General features: G+C 43.9%; 1 protein-coding gene across 1 annotated transcript in view; it reads right to left on the reverse strand.

The window, feature by feature from the left end:
- Positions 1-20,948, reverse strand: part of ENTPD1 (ectonucleoside triphosphate diphosphohydrolase 1) — a 104,741-nt gene that overhangs the window by 15,234 nt on the left and 68,559 nt on the right. The window contains exons 2-3 of the mRNA XM_077258356.1: positions 12,628-12,755; positions 4,687-4,804 (exon numbers count right to left, since the gene is read on the reverse strand). Of these exons, the coding sequence (XP_077114471.1) occupies positions 4,687-4,804; positions 12,628-12,755 (246 nt within the window). The remainder of the gene's footprint in view (positions 1-4,686; positions 4,805-12,627; positions 12,756-20,948) is intronic.

The following is a 20,948-nucleotide window of genomic DNA, read 5'->3' on the forward strand; positions in this document are numbered from 1 at the left end:
CCGATCGACCAAACCGCTGCACGACCAGCTCTATCCTCACCTACTGTATTCTCACCCATCCCTTGTAGATTGTGAGCCCTCGTGGGCAGGGTCCTCTCTCCTCCTGTACTAGGTGCTGAATTGTATTGTTTAAGATTACTCTACTTGTTTTTATTATGTATACCCCTCCTCACATGTAAAGCGCCATGGAATAAATGGCGCTATAATAATAAATAATAATAATAAATTGGTTTCCAAATATTTTGGATTATTGGTGTTTTTAAAGAGTATTTAATAATTACACTTACAGATTTGTTCTTTACTTTTGTTCTTGGCTTAACCTACCCTGAGATGATCATCTTTTTGAAAAAAAAAAAAACATAATTGTGAGATACTCTGTCAGGAGATGTTTATACCATACTAGATGGTTGCCCGATTCTAACGCATCGGGTATTCTAGAATATGTATGTCCAAGTAGTATATTGCACAGCCACGTAGTATATTGCCCAGTCACGTAGTATATTACCCAGCTACGTAGTAGATTGCCCAGCCACGTAGTACAGTGCCCAGCCACGTAGTATATTGCCCAGCCACGTAGTATATTGCCCAGTGACGTAGTATACAGCAGAGCCACATAGTATATTGCCCAGTGACGTAGTATATTGCCCAGTGACGTAGTATACAGCACAGAGCCACGTAGTATATTGCCCAGCCACGTATGACACAGGTTAAAAAAATAAAAAATAAACATATACTCACCTTCCGCAGGCGCGTTGTAGCACTGTCGCCTGTGTGGGGTGCAGGCGGCATCTTCCGGTCCCAGGGTGTGATGACGTCGCGGTCACGTGACCGTGTCGCGGTCACATGACCGTGACGTCACAGCAGGTCCTTGTCGTGTAGGACCTGTCATGACGTCGCGGTCACATGACCGTGATGTCACGGCAGGTCCTTTCCGTGCAGGCGCGCAGGACTTGTGATGACATCGCGGTCACATGACCGTGACGTCATGGCAGATCCTTCTGCCAGACCACCCGTGCGACCGGAACGTGCCGGTTGCATCGCGAGGAGCGGGAAAGGCGGCGTAGGTGAGTATATAATCATTTTTTTTTATTATTATTATTTTTAACATTAGATGCTTTTACTATTGGCACTGCATAGGCTGCGTCAATAGTAAAAAACTTGGTCACACAGGGTTAATAGCAGCGGTAACGGAGTGCGTTACCCACAGCATAACGCGGTCCGTTACCGCTGGCATTAACCCTGTGTGAGCGGTGAGCGGAGGGGTGTATGCGGGCGCCGGGCAGTGAGTGCGGGGAGTAAGGAGCGGCCATTTTCTTCCGGACTGTGCGCATCGCTGATTGGTCGCGGCAGCCATGACAGGCAGCTGGCGAGACCAATCAGCGAACGAATAACCGTAACAGACAGAAGGACAGACGGAAGTGACCCTTAGACAATTATATAGTAGATGTGTCTTGTTGTGGCCACCCAGTGGTCGTGATATGAATTGCAGGTCTGCAATAACTTCTACATAGTAAGTGCAGCGCCCCAGGGTCCTGGCCGTTGCAGTAATGTCATTCTTCCACCAGAGGGAGTGATGTTACGTCTGAAGGCAATAAAGGAGATCTCTTTACCAGGTATCACATACCACACAACACACTTCACACTCCAGTCCACCAGGGGGAGCTACGCTCCTATTTATTAGGGCACTCTTCACAATTAGGTAAAACTGGTGGTCTGGATAGGAAGTTAGGCAGAAGCGAGCTGGGCTTCACCCAGTGAGCTGCTATCTGAGCTCCGCTCAGGTAGTTGGTCCCTGACAGGGGTGGGATCCTGTCAGAGGCCTAGACGGAAGGCCACGGAGCTGCGCCTGCCAACCGATGCGGCAGCATCCTAAGAAAGAGACAAGAACAGCGGATTGTATTGTAGAGGGTGAGAAACGAAGTCATAGCAAAAGGAGAGGAAATCCAGAAGGAGTTCTGCTCTACACAGGCTGTCTTCTTCTGAGGCGCAGGATCCGGTAGCCGGAACACCGAGGGAGCAATCGTCTCCATGCCTTGATCCAGAGACCGGCAGGACAGCTAATTCCATATTATCTGCCCGACCTATACCCAGGAGGCACGGTGGCAACTTGTGGGGGCTGAGGCGTGCTAGAGTCCCTGTAAAAAGCCTCAGGCCATCAGTCATACGGGTTTGTCCTATCCTTACCATCAGGGGGACAGAGAGAGAGACATAACAACATCTACAACAGTTGTGAGGACCTTACCGAGAAGCTCAGCAGGGAGGTACTACAACACACAGGCGCTAGAGGAAGGCTACTGATTTCCACCTGGATAAGGGGACTCTGGATTTGCCTTCGGACCGGCCGGACTCTGCCTGCCCTGTGATCTGGTGCCCTGGACTGTGGACGCTGAAGCCTTCAGTAAAAAGGTAAAGAGACTGCAACCTTGTGTCCTCGTTCTTCACTGCGCCTCACACCATCCACCATCTACACACTGGGAAGCCCTGGGGACATACTTCACCTGTGGGAAGGTATACCATCTAGCTGCCATAACATCACCCCAGCGGATCCCTAAGCAGCGTTGGTCACCCTGACCGAATACCACAGGTGGCATCACGAACATTTCCCCTTTAAAGACCTTTCCCCCATCTTACAACGGACGTCCCGAGGGCCACGGACTGGGTTAGCCACCGTGACATCCCCCTTGAGAACCGAAGGACTCGGTACCGAGTGCCCCACTGCCCTGCGGGGGCGCTCCATATGTATACTATATATTGGTATGTATACAGTATTGGACATCGTCGTAACTTCCAAGCAGAGTATTTATTATTGACTGTGCCTTTGTCCATGAGCAATCACCAATCTGCCGCTGCGCCGATGTCATCATTTATCACGTATCCGCCTGCTTTTTTCTCTGATTATTTGCCAGTTTTGCAGTTGGAATACATACAGCTCTGACATTGTGAGACAGAAATAAAATAAACATTTCATAAATCTGCTGTACTTTCCTTTACATCCAAATTAAAAACTAATGGACGAGATCCAGGACTTATGTTTTATCCAACTGGTGTTCACAGCTTTGGACTAAATTAGAAAAAAAAAAGCGGCTGCACACAGGAATTTAGTCTCATTAATCACTCACGGATGTCTATTTTTGGAAACCCACAACAGAATATCCTATTTCTTTAGTTTATGTTAGTCATAAAGATGGATGAGTGGGGATAAAGAGAGCAATGAAAGAAATAAACTGAAGGAACCACGGTTTAGACATCCCGCGTACTTCTAAGATGGAAGTTTGAAGGACTCACCTCACAATTATCTGTTCTCACATTCAAGACCAATATTAGAGAAAAACGTCAAAAGTTTCTCTGATTCATTACTCAAAGATTCATATATAAAAATAATTAAAGGAAAAGGTCAATAATCAACTGATCGCTTCTGGAGCACTTTAGTAAGCCGCTCATTGCCCAGCAGTGGCCACTACAGGCCAAGTGTAGGATTACACGTAAGAACTTCAGCTATTGATAGGCTGAGCCTGCTAGAATGACAGCCACTCTTTATCAGCGGCTCTCTGCTGTAGTTAATGTAACGAGGTTCAAGGTGAAGCATCTTTTATAGATATTCACATGTCTTACATGTCACATGAAAAGTACTTGTCTAACCCCTTTTTAAGTCTGATATTTTGGCGTCGCACCCGTGTGTCCCCATGCTTGTTAGGATAATGGGAGTCTATTGACCACAATTAGAGGGAAAAGGTGGGGAGAGCTCTATCTACCAAAGTTTAAAAAAGAGTAAAAGATCCAGCCATGCAAACTATAATGGTTCTCAAGTGTGGGAATTAGCTGGAAAAAGGATTTGAATTTTTAAATTATTCTAGAAGCAGAATTGGGAAATTATTAAATAGCTGAGGTGGACATGCTCTGTGACCTGTGCAGATGTCACTGTGCAGAGAAGTGGAGGTGGCGATCTAGGACAAGACCTATTGTGAACGGTGGAGTCGGTGTTTTTATTTATTGTGCTTTTATTGTATTCCTGACTGTGATGATAATAGCCTGTGATCACTATGGAACAGGAAATGACAGCTGAGAAGGGATCTCTGCAGAACAAGAAGTGACAGCTGAGAAGGAATCTCAACAGAACAGGAAGTGACAGCTGAGAAGAGATCTCTACAGAACAGGAAGTGACAGCTGAGAAGAGATCTCTACAGAACAGGAAGTGACAGCTGAGAAGTGATCTCTACAGAACCAAAAGTGACAGCTGAGAAGGAATCTCTACAGAACAGGAAGTGACAGCTGAGAAGAGATCTCTATAGAACAGGAAGCAACTGCGGAGAAGTGATCTCTACTGAACAGGAAGTGACGGCAGAAAGGAGATCTCTACAGAACAGGAAGTGACGGCTGAGAAGTGAGCTCTGCATAACATAGATCTAGTTTAAATATATTTGATACATGTGCAATATTTCAGAATTTGGCATTATTTGATATATAAGGATCCCACTGACTTCCACTTGAAAAAATGATAGCAGTCCAATAATTGTCCCGGTTGTTCACATGTCTGGATTTTCTATATAGACACTGACATCAAAAACGTAAAAAAAAACTACAAAATAATATTTTAAAAATTTCTAACGATACATTTCCTCCATAGTGCAATCTTCCTTGTAATAGGAGATAGATAGATAAATAGATAGATAATAAATAAATACTAACCATCAACTTTACATTCGTACACCTGTTCAACAACTCCAGTGTCATTTTCCTTCTCCGCCGGCCACTGATAAATATACAGGTTGGTGTGTGAGGAGCCCGCATCCAGTACAATGCCATACTGAGAAGAGAAAACAAACCATCAGTTAACCACTTGCTGCCTGCTGTTTATGCTGCTTTGTGCCCACCATACATACACGCTGCTATTTTGCAGACAATCATATATGACCAATGATTCCAACAGGATCGACAGGATAATTATACAGTATGTGTATAAATACTTTTGGAAAATATCCATACATGATTCCATTTGGTGAGTGGCATTGATATTAATAAACAGTGATGAGACCAGTGATTTCATCCATTATGACAACCCATATAGGACCATGGAGTTTGGGTTTGTCAGTCCTTTCAAGTACAAATTCCTAAAATCTAGTTCCCATTCCACAATGAAAGTGACCTTCTACAAAAAGCGAAAGTACAGAAACGCAATAGTGGGGGGTGACACAATGTTTTAGGGGTGTTCAGTATTCTCTACTTGTTACCAAAGTTCCTTGCCGAAAAGTAGATAGTAAAATGTTCCCTTCTGTAATCTGTGGGAAACCTGGCAGTGAGTGGCTATTTTTTTCATAAGCAACTCTACAGGAGAAATTAAGTATTACACAATCTCCATTAAATCTGTGTAATTGAAGGACAGGGTAGGTCCTCCAGAATTTCTTGGCGGAAAGCAGTTCTTTAGAACTGCTTTCCGCCAAGACATAAGCATCCTAAAATAGAAGATTTCCCCATATTAGCTTAGAGTGGGTTTTCTAAAATGAACATATCATTTAATCATCTGTACAACACAGAGTAAGGTCGGCCATACACATTAGATGACTATGGGATGAAAGATCGTTTGGCTGACGGCTATCTCAGCCGACTGTCCCTTATACAGGAGAACTCGTTCGGCCAAGCAATCCTGTGTTCTCCATGAGAAACTCACCGACTGGCATGTCGAGAACAATTTAATCATCAATCTGAAGTCAGACATGCCTGATCGACATAACTCCTTACCATGGTTTGGTCGGCACCCCCATACACATTAGAGTGTTGGCCAAATCCGTTGATATCGGTGAGTTTGGCCAACGTAAGTCCAATGTGTATGGCCTCTTTACAATTACAAAAGAGGATAAACCACAGGGAAGTGCACACATATACAGGGCAGATCTCAGCACAGATCCGGCAAATTCCATTTGTTAAGCAGCAGAATTTTAAGTTCAGCTCTGGATGTGAACAATAGAATTCAGGATCAGAAAAAGATGCCGACTTCTATTCGAGGAGAATGTTGAAGCACAATGTCCTTCTGAGGTCTCCCCAGTTTCGGATGATTCAGTGTTTATAGCAGTTGTTATGGGAGAGATTAATTCCTTACTGGATATTGTTCTGAACCTGACAAAGCAAATCACATCGTGGCGTTATGTTTGTCCTTTAGTTCTCCGACTTCCCGTAAATGTGGGATATTTGATAATAAACTGAATGGAAGCCACCTGCTTGAATCTAGATGGCTTTATAAACAGACCTCAGATGACGGGTAAAGCACGTGTCAAACATTTACGCGATTTCTAGCCATTGCAACCAGTTTGGAATTTGATTTTTCCATTACGTCATAGGAGCTGGAAAAGAAAATACCTGTTGGGGTTACATGGGGATAGACACTGATGGCATCTGCTTGACTATAATGAAGTCTGATAGTTTTACTGGTAAAATGATTGCCTCCTCAGTACAAACCTAAGTGCAGCATGCCGAACACTGCCTGAAGACCCCCATATATTAGATTAATGTTGGCTGAACCCGCCAATATCAGAGAGGTTTGACCGACGGTCTAGTGTGTATGTGGACACCAGTCAACTGCTGGTCAGGAGAGAGGTAGATGGCACATGTTCAATTTCGGACAGCCAATCGCATTATTCTCCATTAGATAAGCCGCCAGACGACGTGTCAATTGGCGGGTTCCTTGGAGAGCACAGGAGCGATCGGCCGAGCAAGCGCGCCTGTGTATGGGAGTGTCGCTGAGATGGCTGTCAGCTGAATGATCGGCCTGAGCAATGTTCAGCCAACAGCCATCTAATGAGTATAGCCGGCGTAACATTAGCATGCTGAACGCTCGTATCTGGACAGCCGCCTCTAGGACATACTGATAGTAAATCTCTAGTAGCTGTGAATGAGCCATTGTGCACGGTCTATCTGGGCGATGTAAAAGTTCACAAGTCCAGTAGTCATCCTTTAGAACTGAGCCAGCAGCAATCCGTTGACAGAAATGTTGTTCAGACACATTTTTGTCCGCCTGAAAAAAAAAAATTGATTTTAACTAGATCCGTTTTTTTTAACATTGAAGTCTATGACAAACAGATCCGTTAAGGAGCCATGCATTTTTCTCCCGTTTATTGCTTATAGGAGGTGGGAAAATAAATATTTCACCCACAACTGGACATGTGAACTTTCAAGTATTCATTCATTTACAATTGATTGAGTAAACAAAAAATCCTTTTCAAACGGGAGAAAATCAGATGGATATTTCACAGATCTGTTTTTCGTAGACTTCAATGTTAAAAAAAACGGATCCAGTTAAAATCAGGTTTTTTTTGGGCGGACAAGAAAAGTTTGAGTCTGCATAACTTTTTCGGTAACGGATTGCTGCTGGATCCGCCCTAAGGGCTCATACTCACTTGCGAGAAACTCAGATGAGTCTCGCACACAATACCCGGCACTGCACCCGGCACTCAGGAGCGGAGCGTGCGGCTGCATGTATTCTTATGCGGCCGCACGCTCCGATCTGAATGCCGGCAGCAGCGCCGGGTATTAACATGTGAGACTCATCCGAGTTTCTCGCAAGTGAGTATGAGCTCTAACAGATGATTACTGAACATGGGAACATAGTAGAAGACATTTTTAGCAATGTGTTGGTGTTATATAATAAGTGTATGGCACTGTCTGGTCACATGCGCCATTTATCTCCACAATGTGTACGCTATTTATCTGTGCACGTTATGATACTATTTATCTTCATATTTTATGCCACTAACTGGGAGCTGCATGAACCATTATCTGGGAATGTTTATCTGGGAATTATTTATCTGTGCACTTTATGACACTATCTCTATGTTTCATGGCACTGTTGGACACTCTAGGAAGAAATTTATGTGTAACTGTATTGTATGTATTACTTATCTGTGCACTTTCGACACTATCTATATTTCATGTGTCTGGGAAGTACATGAAGTATTGATCTGACTGTACTGTATTTATCTGTGCACTTTATGACACCTCCTTTATATTTCATGGCACTCAATGAAGTATTAATTTGAGCCTTGTGTATTATTTATCTGGGCACTTTATGACACATCTCATCTGTGCACTTCATGACACTATCTTTACATTTATTTATTAAAGCAAACCTGTCACCAGCTTTGGCCGATATAAGACCACCACCTTTCAGGGCTGATACACAGCATTCTATAATGCTGTATATCTGCCCACAACCCAACCGGCAAGACAAGAAAAAGATCTTTTATTATATGCCCTGTGGGGCGGTCCGGTCCAAGGGGTGGCGCTCTTCTTGGTCCGGTGCCTCCCATCGTCTTTCGATCAGCCCCTTCTTCTTGCGGATGATGCAGCGACGCGTCATCCATACACAGTCTCCTCGGCATCGCGCTCCTGCACAGGTGTACTTATCTGCCCTGTCGAGGGAAGAGCAAAGTACACCTACGATGCCGAAGAAGTACACCTACGATGAAGTACACCTACGAAGACGTACACCTACGATGAAGTACACCTCTGATCAAGTACACCTACGAAGAAGTACACCTACGATGCCGAAGAAGTACACCTACGATGAAGTATACCTACGAAGACGTACACCTACGATGAAGTACACCTCTGATCAAGTACACCTACGAAGAAGTACACCTACGATGCCGAAGAAGTACACCTACGATGAAGTATACCTACGAAGAAGGACACCTACGATGAAGTACACCTACGATGAAGTACACCTACGATGAAGTACACCTACGAAGACGTACACCTACGATGAAGTACACCTATGATCACGTACACCTACGATGCTGAAGAAGTACACCTACAAAGAAGTACACCTACGATGAAGTACACCTACGATGAAGTACACCTACGAAGAAGCACACCTACGAAGAAGTACACCTACGATGAAGTACACCTACGATGAAGTACACCTACGATGAAGTACACCTACGATAAAGTACACCTACGATAAAGTACACCTACGAAGAAGCACACCTACGAAGAAGTACACCTACGATGAAGTACACCTACGATGAAGTACACCTACGATAAAGTACACCTACGATAAAGTACACCTACGAAGAAGCACACCTACGAAGAAGTACACCTACGATGAAGTACACCTACGATGAAGTACACCTACGAAGCCGAAGAAGTACACTTACGACGAAGTACACCTATGATCAAGTACACCTACGATGTAAAAAATAAAATCAGACATGTACACACCGCCATAGTATAACATGGGGACGAGGGTTATCTGTCAAAACGATGGATAGCACTTGTCCAATTTTTAGGGGCCCTATTTGTGAAATTCACCTCTCACAAAGATAATGTATTTGGGTCTGCTGTAGTCTACATTTTAACAGAGTGTATAAAAGATGAATTTTCTCTGCCAAGAATACAGCAAGGGGTATTCTGGTAATAACAAGCTCTCACGTATCCATTGTCCATCTTAATCAGTTCCAAAAGATTTTGAATAAAGCACTAATGTGCATGTGTGACCACTTTGTTAAAATGGGGAAAACATGGACCCCCATACCAGCGATCGGTGAGGGTCCCAGAGGTCAGACTCCTTCAGATCTAGCACACAGTGCCTAAAAGAATAACTTGATTTATATGGAGTATCCCTTTAAATAATTGCATGCATTTTGTCGGACCGGATGCCGAACTGACGAGGATATAAGCAGCATCACACGCCGACACCTATGTACATAGACACAACTTGCAGTTTGCGCTGGCATCAGAACATGTACGCCTATATAGGATAAATATAGGATGGCACATTGTAACATGGAAGAGCCGCCTCATTGTGTAATGCTGTATATAATCTTGCACATTTGTCAGCAGTTTTAGTCCTGGAATCTCTCCCAGACCCAGTAAATGGTACGTTACAGTCTGAAGCTGACACTAATGAGGTTCTCTCCTGGATAAAAGCTGCACAATGAAAATAAACCTGACAAGGGGAGATAAGGCATATTATGGAGTATGCGCTGCCATCTTAATTATGGGTTACACATAGCTAGCATCTTTCTCTAAGGAAAGTTCCCTGACCCCACAATTCACATATGTACAACACTGTCAATACTTACGTAGAGAACCATCTTAGCTTTGTCTTTATGATTTAAAAAGTTTTCCCTCCCCAAAAAAAAATTATATATATATATATATATATATATATATATATATATATATATATATATATACACTCACTGGCCACTTTATTAGGTACACCTGTCCAACTTCTTGTTAACACTTAATTTCTAATCAGCCAATCACATGGCGGCAACTCAGTGCATTTAGGCATGTAGACATGGTCAAGACAATCTCCTGCAGTTCAAACCGAGCATCAGTATGGGGAAGAAAGGTGATTTGAGTGCCTTTGAACGTGGCATGGTTGTTGGTGCCAGAAGGGCTGGTCTGAGTATTTCAGAAACTGCTGATCTACTGGGATTTTCACGCACAACCATCTCTAGGGTTTACAGAGAATGGTCCGAAAAAGAAAAAAAATCCAGTGAGCGGCAGTTCTGTGGGCGGAAATGCCTTGTTGATGCCAGAGGTCAGAGGAGAATGGGCAGACTGGTTCGAGCTGATAGAAAGGCAACAGTGACTCAAATCGCCACCCGTTACAACCAAGGTAGGCCTAAGAGCATCTCTGAACGCACAGTGCGTCGAACTTTGAGGCAGATGGGCTACAGCAGCAGAAGACCACACCGGGTACCACTCCTTTCAGCTAAGAACAGGAAACTGAGGCTACAATTTGTACAAGCTCATCGAAATTGGACAGTAGAAGATTGGAAAAACGTTGCTTGGTCTGATGAGTCTCGATTTCTGCTGCGACATTCGGATGGTAGGGTCAGAATTTGGCGTAAACAACATGAAAGCATGGATCCATCCTGCCTTGTATGGAGCATCTTTGGGATGTGCAGCCGACAAATCTGCGGCAACTGTGTGATGCCATCATGTCAATATGGACCAAAATCTCTGAGGAATGCTTCCAGCACCTTGTTGAATCTATGCCACGAAGAATTGAGGCAGTTCTGAAGGCAAAAGGGGGTCCAACCCGTTACTAGCATGGTGTACCTAATAAAGTGGCCGGTGAGTGTATATATATATTTATATAAAACTTCTGATCTTGACATGTTTGTGCACTTTACAACCTGAAAGAAACCTCTCATGACTTCCATCATGTCTGTTTTAGTAAATATTTGTTCTTTTATCATCTTTTCTTAGAACCGTTTCTTGCATTGTTCTTCTATTTTTCCTCAAGGAAGTGTATAAATAAATTAAACTGTAAGATGCCATAACCTAGGTCACTGGACGTATCACTGCGCTGCTCAGTCAGCAGAGTTTGCTCAGTGTTAGGCTGTGTTCACATTGAGGATTTGTCACCGGTAGAGTTGAGTGAATATGTTCGGAATCGGTCACAAAATCCGAATTGGCCACATTCATGCCATATTGGTATCCTATTCGTGCCGAATTTATGTTTGATGATGGGTTCCGACCATAGTCGTTCATTTCTACTCCCATTGAGTCCAATGACGTTCGGCGAATATTGCAAAAACGATATTCGCCGCCGATAATAATCGGAACCGAGTTTTTAAAAATTTGCTCAACTTTAGTCACCAGGTCAAAAGTGAGCAGTATTTGCTCTTATTTTAATCTCACTTCTCTCCTCAGTATGACTTTTTTTTTTTTTAATCAATCCGCCACATGGTTCCAGAGATATGGACCTTTTTATTTAGTGCCAACTTTTATGGACTTTTCCAGTGAGGCATGGCTCAACTTATTCTCAGGGGGCATGTATTTTTTGGCTGCTCTGTATTATTACCCTATGATCCTCATCTCTTGGTAAAGACCATAAAAAATCAGCTATAAATAAAACAGCAATTTTACTAAATACTGTGATGTATTGTACTAGATACAACAAAAGGATTGTCTCTAATTACTAAGATAAAAGTAATTATTAAAAAAAAAAATAACATTCAAAGTTTGAAATGATGCCCCTTTTCCCAATCTACAAGTAAAGAAATAAAAAAAATAGAATTAAACAATTAACTCAAATAGTAAATGACTTAAAAGGCAAAACCTCATACGCCATAATTGCTGTTCCAAAAAAATACAATAAAAAGAAAAACAAAATACAAGATTGTTTGTTCTCCAAAATGGTATCAATAAACAATAACAATTCAGCACACACACAAAAAAAATCATTGTAAAGCTCCATCATTTTTTCTAGTCGTTACTATGAGGGTATGTGCACACGTAGTTTTGAGCTCTGCGGATTTTTCCTCAGCGGATTTGAGAAATCCGCAGGTAAAAGGCACTGCGTTTTACCTGCGGATTTACCAGGGATTTTATGCGGATATTGTGCGGACCTGCGGTTTTACACCTGCAGATTCCTATAGAGGAACAGGTGTAAACCGCTGTGGAATCCGCACAAAGAATTGACATGCTGCGGAATGTAACCCGCAGCCTTTCCGCATGTTTTTTTCCGCAGCATGGGCACTGCGAATTGCGTTTTCCATAGGTTTACATTGTACTGTAAAAACATGGAAAGCTGCTGCGGACCCGCAGCAAAATCCGCAACGTGTGCACAGAGCCTAACTCATATATGGGAAATGATAATGAAGGGAAAGACTTTACCTTGAGATTCTTTGGAAGAGGTCTGTTCTGCACGACTGCTACTACAATTAAAGCAGCTATCCCCAAGATAAAAAGAACTCCTAGGATGAAGAGGACCTTTCTGCTCCATGTCTTCTTCTGTTTTGCAACTGTAACAAAGCAAAAGGCAATGTAAATGCTCCACGTGCAGAGAAAATGAACCCAGGCATTCAGCACCATTTCATCTGTGCACTCCTAATTCGCTTTCCATTGTTTCAGTCCAAAATGACATGATCAAGGCAGGGTTTTAGCCTTTGGGTATAAACGAGAACTTTTTTATTCAATGACAGAAAGCAGATATGTTAGAAATAGTGAACAATCAAAACACAAAGTGGGGAAGGTTTACTAATCATGGTGACTTATAGGACAGCTTGTCATGGGTGAGTTTGTATTTTAGGGGGAAGTTTCCATTAATATATCACAATTTACATATTGCAATTATAAGATACTTTCCATGAAGCAGAACTGTACTCTACTGAAACTGCCCTCACTAATGACCTACTAACAGCTAAATCTATTGGTCGCTACTCCATGCTAATTCTCTTGGATCTCTCCGCAGCATTCGATACTATGGATCATCAGCTCCTCCTCACTATGCTCCGCTCCATCGGCCTCAAGGACACCGTTCTCTCCTGGTTCTCCTCCTATCTCTCTGACCGCTCCTTCACTGTATGTTTTGCTGGTTCCTCCTCCTCTCACCTTCCCCTTACTGTTGGGGTTCCTCAAGGATCAGTCCTAGGCCCCCTCCTCTTCTCTTTGTATACTGCCCCTATTGGACAAACAATCAGTAGATTTGGTTTCCAGTACCATCTCTATGCTGACGACACCCAATTATACACCTCTTCTCCTGTTATCACGCCGACCTTTTTAGAAAACACCAGCGATTGTCTTACCGCTGTCTCTAACATCATGTCCTCCCTCTATCCGAAACTGAACCTGTCTAAAACTGAACTCCTCGTGTTTTCTCCCTCTACTAACCTACCTTTGCCTGACATTGCCATCTCCGTGTGTGGTTCCACCATTACTCCCAAGCAACATGCCCGCTGCCTTGGGGTCATCCTTGATTCCGAGCTTTCATTCACCCCCCACATCCGATCACTGGCTCGCTCTTCCTATCTGCATCTCAAAAATATTTCTAGAATTCGCCCTTTTCTTACTTTCCAAACTGCAAAAACTCTTACTGTTTCACTCATTCATTCTCGTCTGGACTATTGTAACTCTCTACTAATCGGCCTCCCTCTTACCAAACTCTCCCCGTTCCAATCTGTCCTGAATGCTGCTGCCAGGATCATATTCCTCACCAACCATTACACCGATGCCTCTAGCTTGTGCCAGTCATTACACTGGCTACCCATCCACTCCAGAATCCAGTACAAAACTATTGCCCTCATCCACAAAGCACTCCATGGCTCAGCACCACCCTACATCTCCTCTCTGGTCTCAGTCTACCACCCTACCCGTGCCCTCCGCTCCGCTCATGACCTCAGGTTAGCATCCTCAATAATCAGAACCTCCCACTCCCGTCTCCAAGACTTTTCACGTGCTTCGCCAATTCTTTGGAATGCACTACCCAGGTGAATACGATTAATCCCCAATCCCGAGAGTTTTAAGGGTGCTCTAAAAACGCATTTGTTCAGAATGGCCTACCGCCTCAACGCATTAACCTAACAATCCCGGTGTGGCCCATTAAAAAACAAACAAACAAACAAAAAAAAACCAATAATCAGGTTCCTCGCATCATGTTCTCATACACTTCATGCAGTTAATAGCCCTCTGTGTCTGTACTGTTACATACTTAGGCTGTTAACTGGTTCATGCAGCTTTACATGACCAATAAAACATTCACACTCCTTATCTATGAACTGTTCCAATATTTATGGACATAACTGTTTACCACTCTCACATAATGGTAGTTCTGCTTCACGTCACCTGTCTTATCTATGGCATTTTTTCTGGGCTGTATTGAGCATAAATATGTGTTTTTTTCAGAATTTGTATTAGTCTTTGCCTGATGAAGGGACCTGGGTAGTCTCGAAAGCTTTCAATTTGTTACCATCTTTTCAGTTAGCCATTAAAAGGTATCAACCACTGAGGACTCTCAATTCTAAACATTTTTCTATTATTTCTCTGATAAGATATATCACACAGTGTCTTATATTTCCTTTACTATTTTTTATCCAAAGTTTGTTACAACAACAGTGACGATTTAAAGCTTCTGAGCCTCAATTTACAGTATGTACCAGGTGCCAACTACCACTGTGACCCTCTGTAAGCTCCAGGTGCATCTACAACCTCTCCACCCCCTATAATTATGCCCCAGCCATACAGAATTCTTTCACACAAGCTTGACAGTAAGTTTCGAAGTTCATGCCCTGAATATTAAACTATGGAAACCCTTCAAGAAAAGAAGCCAATTTTCTCCCTTTTTTTCCCTTGTTTTTGATTGAAAAAAAGAGGAAGCGATACGTTGCTTTCCGGTGGAATTATGTCATAGAAGTGTAAGCCGGGATTCCCTGTGGCATGGCCTTGTACAAATTAACAATCTGTACCATTCACTGCCTCTTACAAAGCACATTCTTTCCATCTGGATATATTCCCGCTCAGCCAAACACTTCTGTAAAAGAAAAAGAAGTGCTCAAGATAGAATCGCTTTCCTTAACTGAACTGTTTTCTTTTTTCCTGTGACTCCATTTACATAATAAGCCAGAGAACAGGCCAGTGTCTTGTGGGCATCGCTTGACATTAAGAGCGACCTCAATAAACTAGGCATCTGTGTGCAAGACCTGTTCTGTAGGAAATAGGGGGTAACGCCGGCTTCTACGTAGTAATAAGCAAGGGGCCAAAGAGTAAGGTTATTTAAAGAACACATCCTGGAGACCCAAGCTTACAAAAAAGCGCCTTGTCTTTAAGCTATTTGTATCTAGATATTTTTAACATGGCTCCTATCAAAGTTTAGGAAAGATCATGTTTTATAAAACTGGAAATATCAATGCTACAGCGTTTGACACGTGACGCATTTGGGACTTGTTAAAGTGGATCTGTCAGCAGATTTTACAATACTAGCATACATTATTAAAAAGATTCTGAAACCTGATGGAGCTGGTGTACTTACTTTGAAATTCCATAATCAAAATGACTGTGTAATACTGATACTAAAATTAGCATTTTATGAGTCCAGCTAAATAAAGAGATCCTGAGTTCAATTGTATTCACTCTACACCCAGCCTGACAAGCAGCATCAGGGAAGGAGGAACACTGAGGAGCTATGTGGACGGAGATTCAGCAGCAGCTGGGAGGAGGGTCACTGAGGAGCAGTCAATCAGGCTAGGTGGACAGAGATTCAGCTGCAGATGGGAGGAGGGGCACTGAGGAGCTGTCAATCAGGCTAGGTAGGTGGAGATTCAGCAGCAGCTGGGAGGAGGGGCACTGAGGAGCTGTCAATCAGACTATGTGGACGGACATTCAGCAGCAGCTGGGAGGAGGGGCACTGAGGAGCTGTCAATCAGGCTATGTGGATGGAGATTCAGCAGCGGCTGGGAGGAGGGGCACTGAGGAGCTGTCAATCAGGCTAGGTAGACAGAGATTCAGCAGCAGCTTGGAGGACGGGCACTGAGGAGCTGTCAATCAGTCTAGGTGGACAGAAATTCTGCAGCAGATGGGAGGAGGGGCACTGAGGAGCTGTCAATCAGTCTAGGTGGACGGAAATTCTGCAGCAGATGGGAGGAGGGGCACTGAGGAGCTGTCAATCAGTCTAGGTGGACGGAAATTCTGCAGTAGATGGGAGGAGAGGCACTGAGGAGCTGTCAATCAGTCTAGGTGGGTAGAACTTCAGTAGCACAGTGGAGCGGCACTGAGGAGCTTTCAATCATGCTCAGTTGACAAATATTAATACAGCAGTAGGAAGGGGTGGGGGACACTGAAGAGCTGTCATTTTGGCTAGGAATGCAGATATCAGGCAGCAGCAGGGAAGAGGGACACTGAGGGGCTGCCAATCAGGCTAGGTGGGCAGAACTTCAGTAGCACAGTGGAGCAGCACTGAGCTTTCAAGCATGCTCAGTTGCCACATATTAATACAGCAGTAGGAAGGGGTGGGGGACACTGAAGAGCTGTCAATTCGGCTAGGAATGCAGATATTCAGGGACAGTGAGGGGCTGTAAATCAAGCTAGTTTAAACTTTCACAAGGAATATTACAGCCATTCTGACATAGATTTACAAAGTAATTACACCAGTCTCATTAGGTTTCTTCTGAGAACTATTAATAATATATGCAGTTTGCATTGTGCAATCTTGTGATAGATCCATTTTAAGAAGCTTGAGGTTCCCAAAGTGTAATTTGGAAGAAAACAATAAGGTTGTTGAGAAGTCAGACACTTTATATGGGTCTGTTCTAACTAATTACATTTATGGGATAAATGTCCAGGGAAGTAAACTGGAGAATGGAAAAGCCATAAAGTGTCCTTTCATACACTGAATTCCTTAGGGCTTCTTATCTTAGGGAAGAAGGTCACAAAGTCTTGGGAAAACTCAGGGTGAATGTATGAAGGCATTATGGTGAATTCCTATCCTAAATAAGTCTTACTGTGTTCGTAAGGTTAGTTTTTCTTTAGAGTTTATCTGCCTAGGACAATCATAATAACTTATTTGTTGGAGTCCCTGGAGCTCCAGTGCTGCCTCTACGTTGCTCCCCACCAGTCTTTGTTTACAAATCTGCAGCGATGACATCCCTGTACAACATGTGACCGCTGCAGCTAATCACTAATCTTAGCAGTGATGTTAATGTTGATGGCACAAGACCACTGACGCCAGTCATTGGCTACAGGGGCCACCTGAAGAGCTACACCAGAAGAATCAACTCAATGTAAAATTATATCGGTCTATCCTATATTCGCGAAGACTTTCTGATTTTTGTAACAGACAATAAATCTCCCTTCATCTTCAGAATAACGCTTCTTCTCGCTCTGACAGATGGTTAGGCTAGGAGAACTCATAGCATGGCCTTCACCTGCAATCATAAGCCCATGGCAAAAAAACCCCTTCAACTTCTCACACTCCGCACTGTAAAGAAATCCTGGAGCCCGCAGACTATGTGTCATTTTCATCAGATACGCGCCGATCCTGCCAGGGCACGGTGTCAGATATGAAGGATACATGACAGCAGCTGCCACGTTCCATCTCATTTCACATTCGGAATGGATGTTCTAGCTCCATGTATTGTTTGGGGGACGATCACATATTCCTCCTCAACTAGACAACAAAAGTAAATCCTCCAATTCCTAAAAATACAATATATTCCTAACCAAGATATGTCCTACAGCCACAGTATTAGAAAATGTGTGCAAATACTACACAATATGCACTTATAGTCGAAAGGAAAGATATGTGAACCATTTGGGATGATCTGCATTTTTGCATTGGTAACTAATTAAATGTGGTGTGATTGATATTCATTAGTTGTACCGATCAGGTCTTTTATTGAGCACGCCAAGACTAAAAATGCAAGTGAATTCTCGAAGTTAAAACAGAGGTGACTTTTCAGGATTAGCTGCCATATGTGCGTACATAACGAATCACACCATATTCAGCTAATATGTGACCTGTATCCTGTATTTTTCCCCAGTTATCCCCTCTGCAAGCTACGGTATATTTCTAATTATCAGTTGTCTCTGAGTTAGTGGGTGAAGACAAGCTGCTATGCGGTCTCCCATACACAGAACCCATAGACATGAGGGATTCCTTTTCTTCTGTCTCTATGTAGTACATGTTCAGAAGAAGCAGCAGCATGAAAGATATTCTATGTACTGAGGAGCAAAGCTATGAATCCAGCTCTGGGGAGAGAGAAAACACTTACTGGAAAACACTCAGCATGTGCCTATTTCCTCACTCTATTTCTCACTCATTCCCTCTATTGACTTCAATATCTTGTGCAGCTTCCTAATAGTGTTACAGGGTTTGTTCCAAGTGTTAAAGGGTTTGTTCCAAGTTTAAAAGTTATCACCTATCCACAGGATGGATGATAACTTTCTGTTTGTGGAGGTCTCACGGTTCTAAAATTTGAGGGCCTAGTGTTGAATGGAGCAGTGTTTGAGCATGTGCACCACTGATAGTCTGAATGCAGCAGTGTTTGAGCATGTGCACCACTGCTAGTCTGAAAGGAGCAGTGTTTGAGCATGTGCACCACTGCTAGTCTGAATGGAGCAGTGTTTTTGCATGTGCACCACTGCTAATCTGAATGGAGCAGTGTTTGAGCATGTGCACCACTGCTAGTCTGAAAGGAGCAGTGTTTGAGCATGTGCACCCAGCTAGTCTGAATGGAGCAGTGTTTGAGCATGTGCACCACTGCTAGTCTGAATGGAGCAGTGTTTGAGCATGTGCACCACTGCTAGTCTGAAAGGAGCAGTGTTTGAGCATGTGCACCACTGCTAGTCTGAAAGGAGCAGTGTTTGAGCATGTGCACCACTGCTAGTCTGAAAGGAGCAGTGTTTGAGCATGTGCACCACTGCTAGTCTGAAAGGAGCAGTGTTTGAGCATGTGCACCACTGCTAGTCTGAATGGAGCAGTGTTTGAGCATGTGCACCACTGCTAGTCTAAAAGGAGCAGTGTTTGAGCATGTGCACCACTGCTCCACTGATTGTCTGTGGTACTGCTGGAGGGTCACAGCTCCACTCCTGCTCCCTGTGTTAAACATGAAGTTAACTTCCTCTGTATCGGCATGAGAACAAGTTGGAAAACCCCATTAATATTAGCTACATAAATCCTTAAACAGTTAGCATTTTAGAACTACAAAAAAATTCCACTAAAAAAGTGGGTGGGAATGTTACCTCCGATAGTTCAAGTCATCAGTTATTTATTTCACTTTCTTTTATATGGCCTAATAATTTCCACAGTGCTTTACAGATCTCACCATCACTGTCCCCATTGGGGATCACAATTTACATTCCCTGTGAGAGGAAACCAGAGAACCCGGAGGAAATCCACAAAAACACGGGGAGAACATACAAACTCCTTGCAGATCCTTGGTGTGGTGGGATTTTAATTAAGGACCCCAATGCTGAAAAGTAACAGTGCTAACCACTGATCCACGGTACGTATCAGGGTATGTTTCCACGTTCAGGAAACGCTGTGTGTTTGACGCTGCGTTGAGCTGCAGCGTCAAACACGCAGCGTCCAGATGTTACAGCATAGTGGAGGGGATTTCATGAAATCCCGTCTCCACTATGCATTAAATGACGCATGCGGCAGACCGCCGAAAAGGGACATGCGGCGCGTCTTTTAAGAACGAAGCATGTCCTTACAATGAGCAAAACACACAAGAACAACGCAGATGACCTGACAGTGACCTCAGGTGCAGATTTGGTCAGGATTTTACCTGCATAAAATCCTGACCAAATCCTGATGCAATCCTGAACGTGGACACATACCCTCAAATAAAGATAGGTGATAGCACGGTGGCTCAGTGGATAGCACTGCAGCCTTGCAGCGCTCGGATCCTGGATTCAAATCCCACCAAGGACAACATCTGCAAGGAGTTTGTATGTTCTCCCCGTGTTTGCGTGGGTTTCCTCCCACATTCCAAAGACACACTGATAGGGAATTTAGATGGTGAACCCCAATGGGGACAGTGCCAATAATGTCTGTAAAGTGCTGTGGAATTAAAGGGAACCTGTCACCCCCCCAGCCAGTCGTTTCAAACTAAAAGAGCCACCTTGTGCAGCAGTAATGCTGCATTCTGACAAGGTGGCTCTTTTAGTTCTGGGTGCTGTAACTTGAGAAATAATCCGTTTTATAATTTGGCTGAAATACCTGCTCCTCAGTCAAGTGGGCCGGCGTTTCCCCCCTGCTTCAGACAGCACACAGCTGTCACTCACATCTTCTTGGCGCCGGGCGCCGCCTCCTCCTCACCGCTGTTTTTAAAAGTACCCGGCGCCTGTGCTCTTATCCCCTGCCTGGTGCAGGCGCAGTGAGCGCTGGCCGTCTTTCCTCATATGCAGTCCAGCTGACTGCGCGGCCGCCCTGCCTGTGAATCCCAGCCCCGCAATGTGAATAAATCATAAGTCACTGCGGGGCTGGGAATCACAAGCAGGACGGCCGCCCAGGCGCCGTCAGCTGGACTGCATGAGGAAAGACGGCCAGCGCTCACTGCTCCTGCACCAGGCAGGGGATAAGAGCGCAAGCACCGGGTACTTTTGAAAACAGCGGTGAGTAGGAGGCGGCGCCCGGCGCCAAAAAGATGTGAGTGACAGCTGTGTGCTGTCTGAAGCAGGGGGGAAACGCCGGCCCGCTTGACTGAGGAGCAGGTATTTCA

This window comes from Ranitomeya variabilis, chromosome 4, assembly GCF_051348905.1.
Source record: "Ranitomeya variabilis isolate aRanVar5 chromosome 4, aRanVar5.hap1, whole genome shotgun sequence".
Taxonomy (NCBI): domain Eukaryota; kingdom Metazoa; phylum Chordata; class Amphibia; order Anura; family Dendrobatidae; genus Ranitomeya; species Ranitomeya variabilis.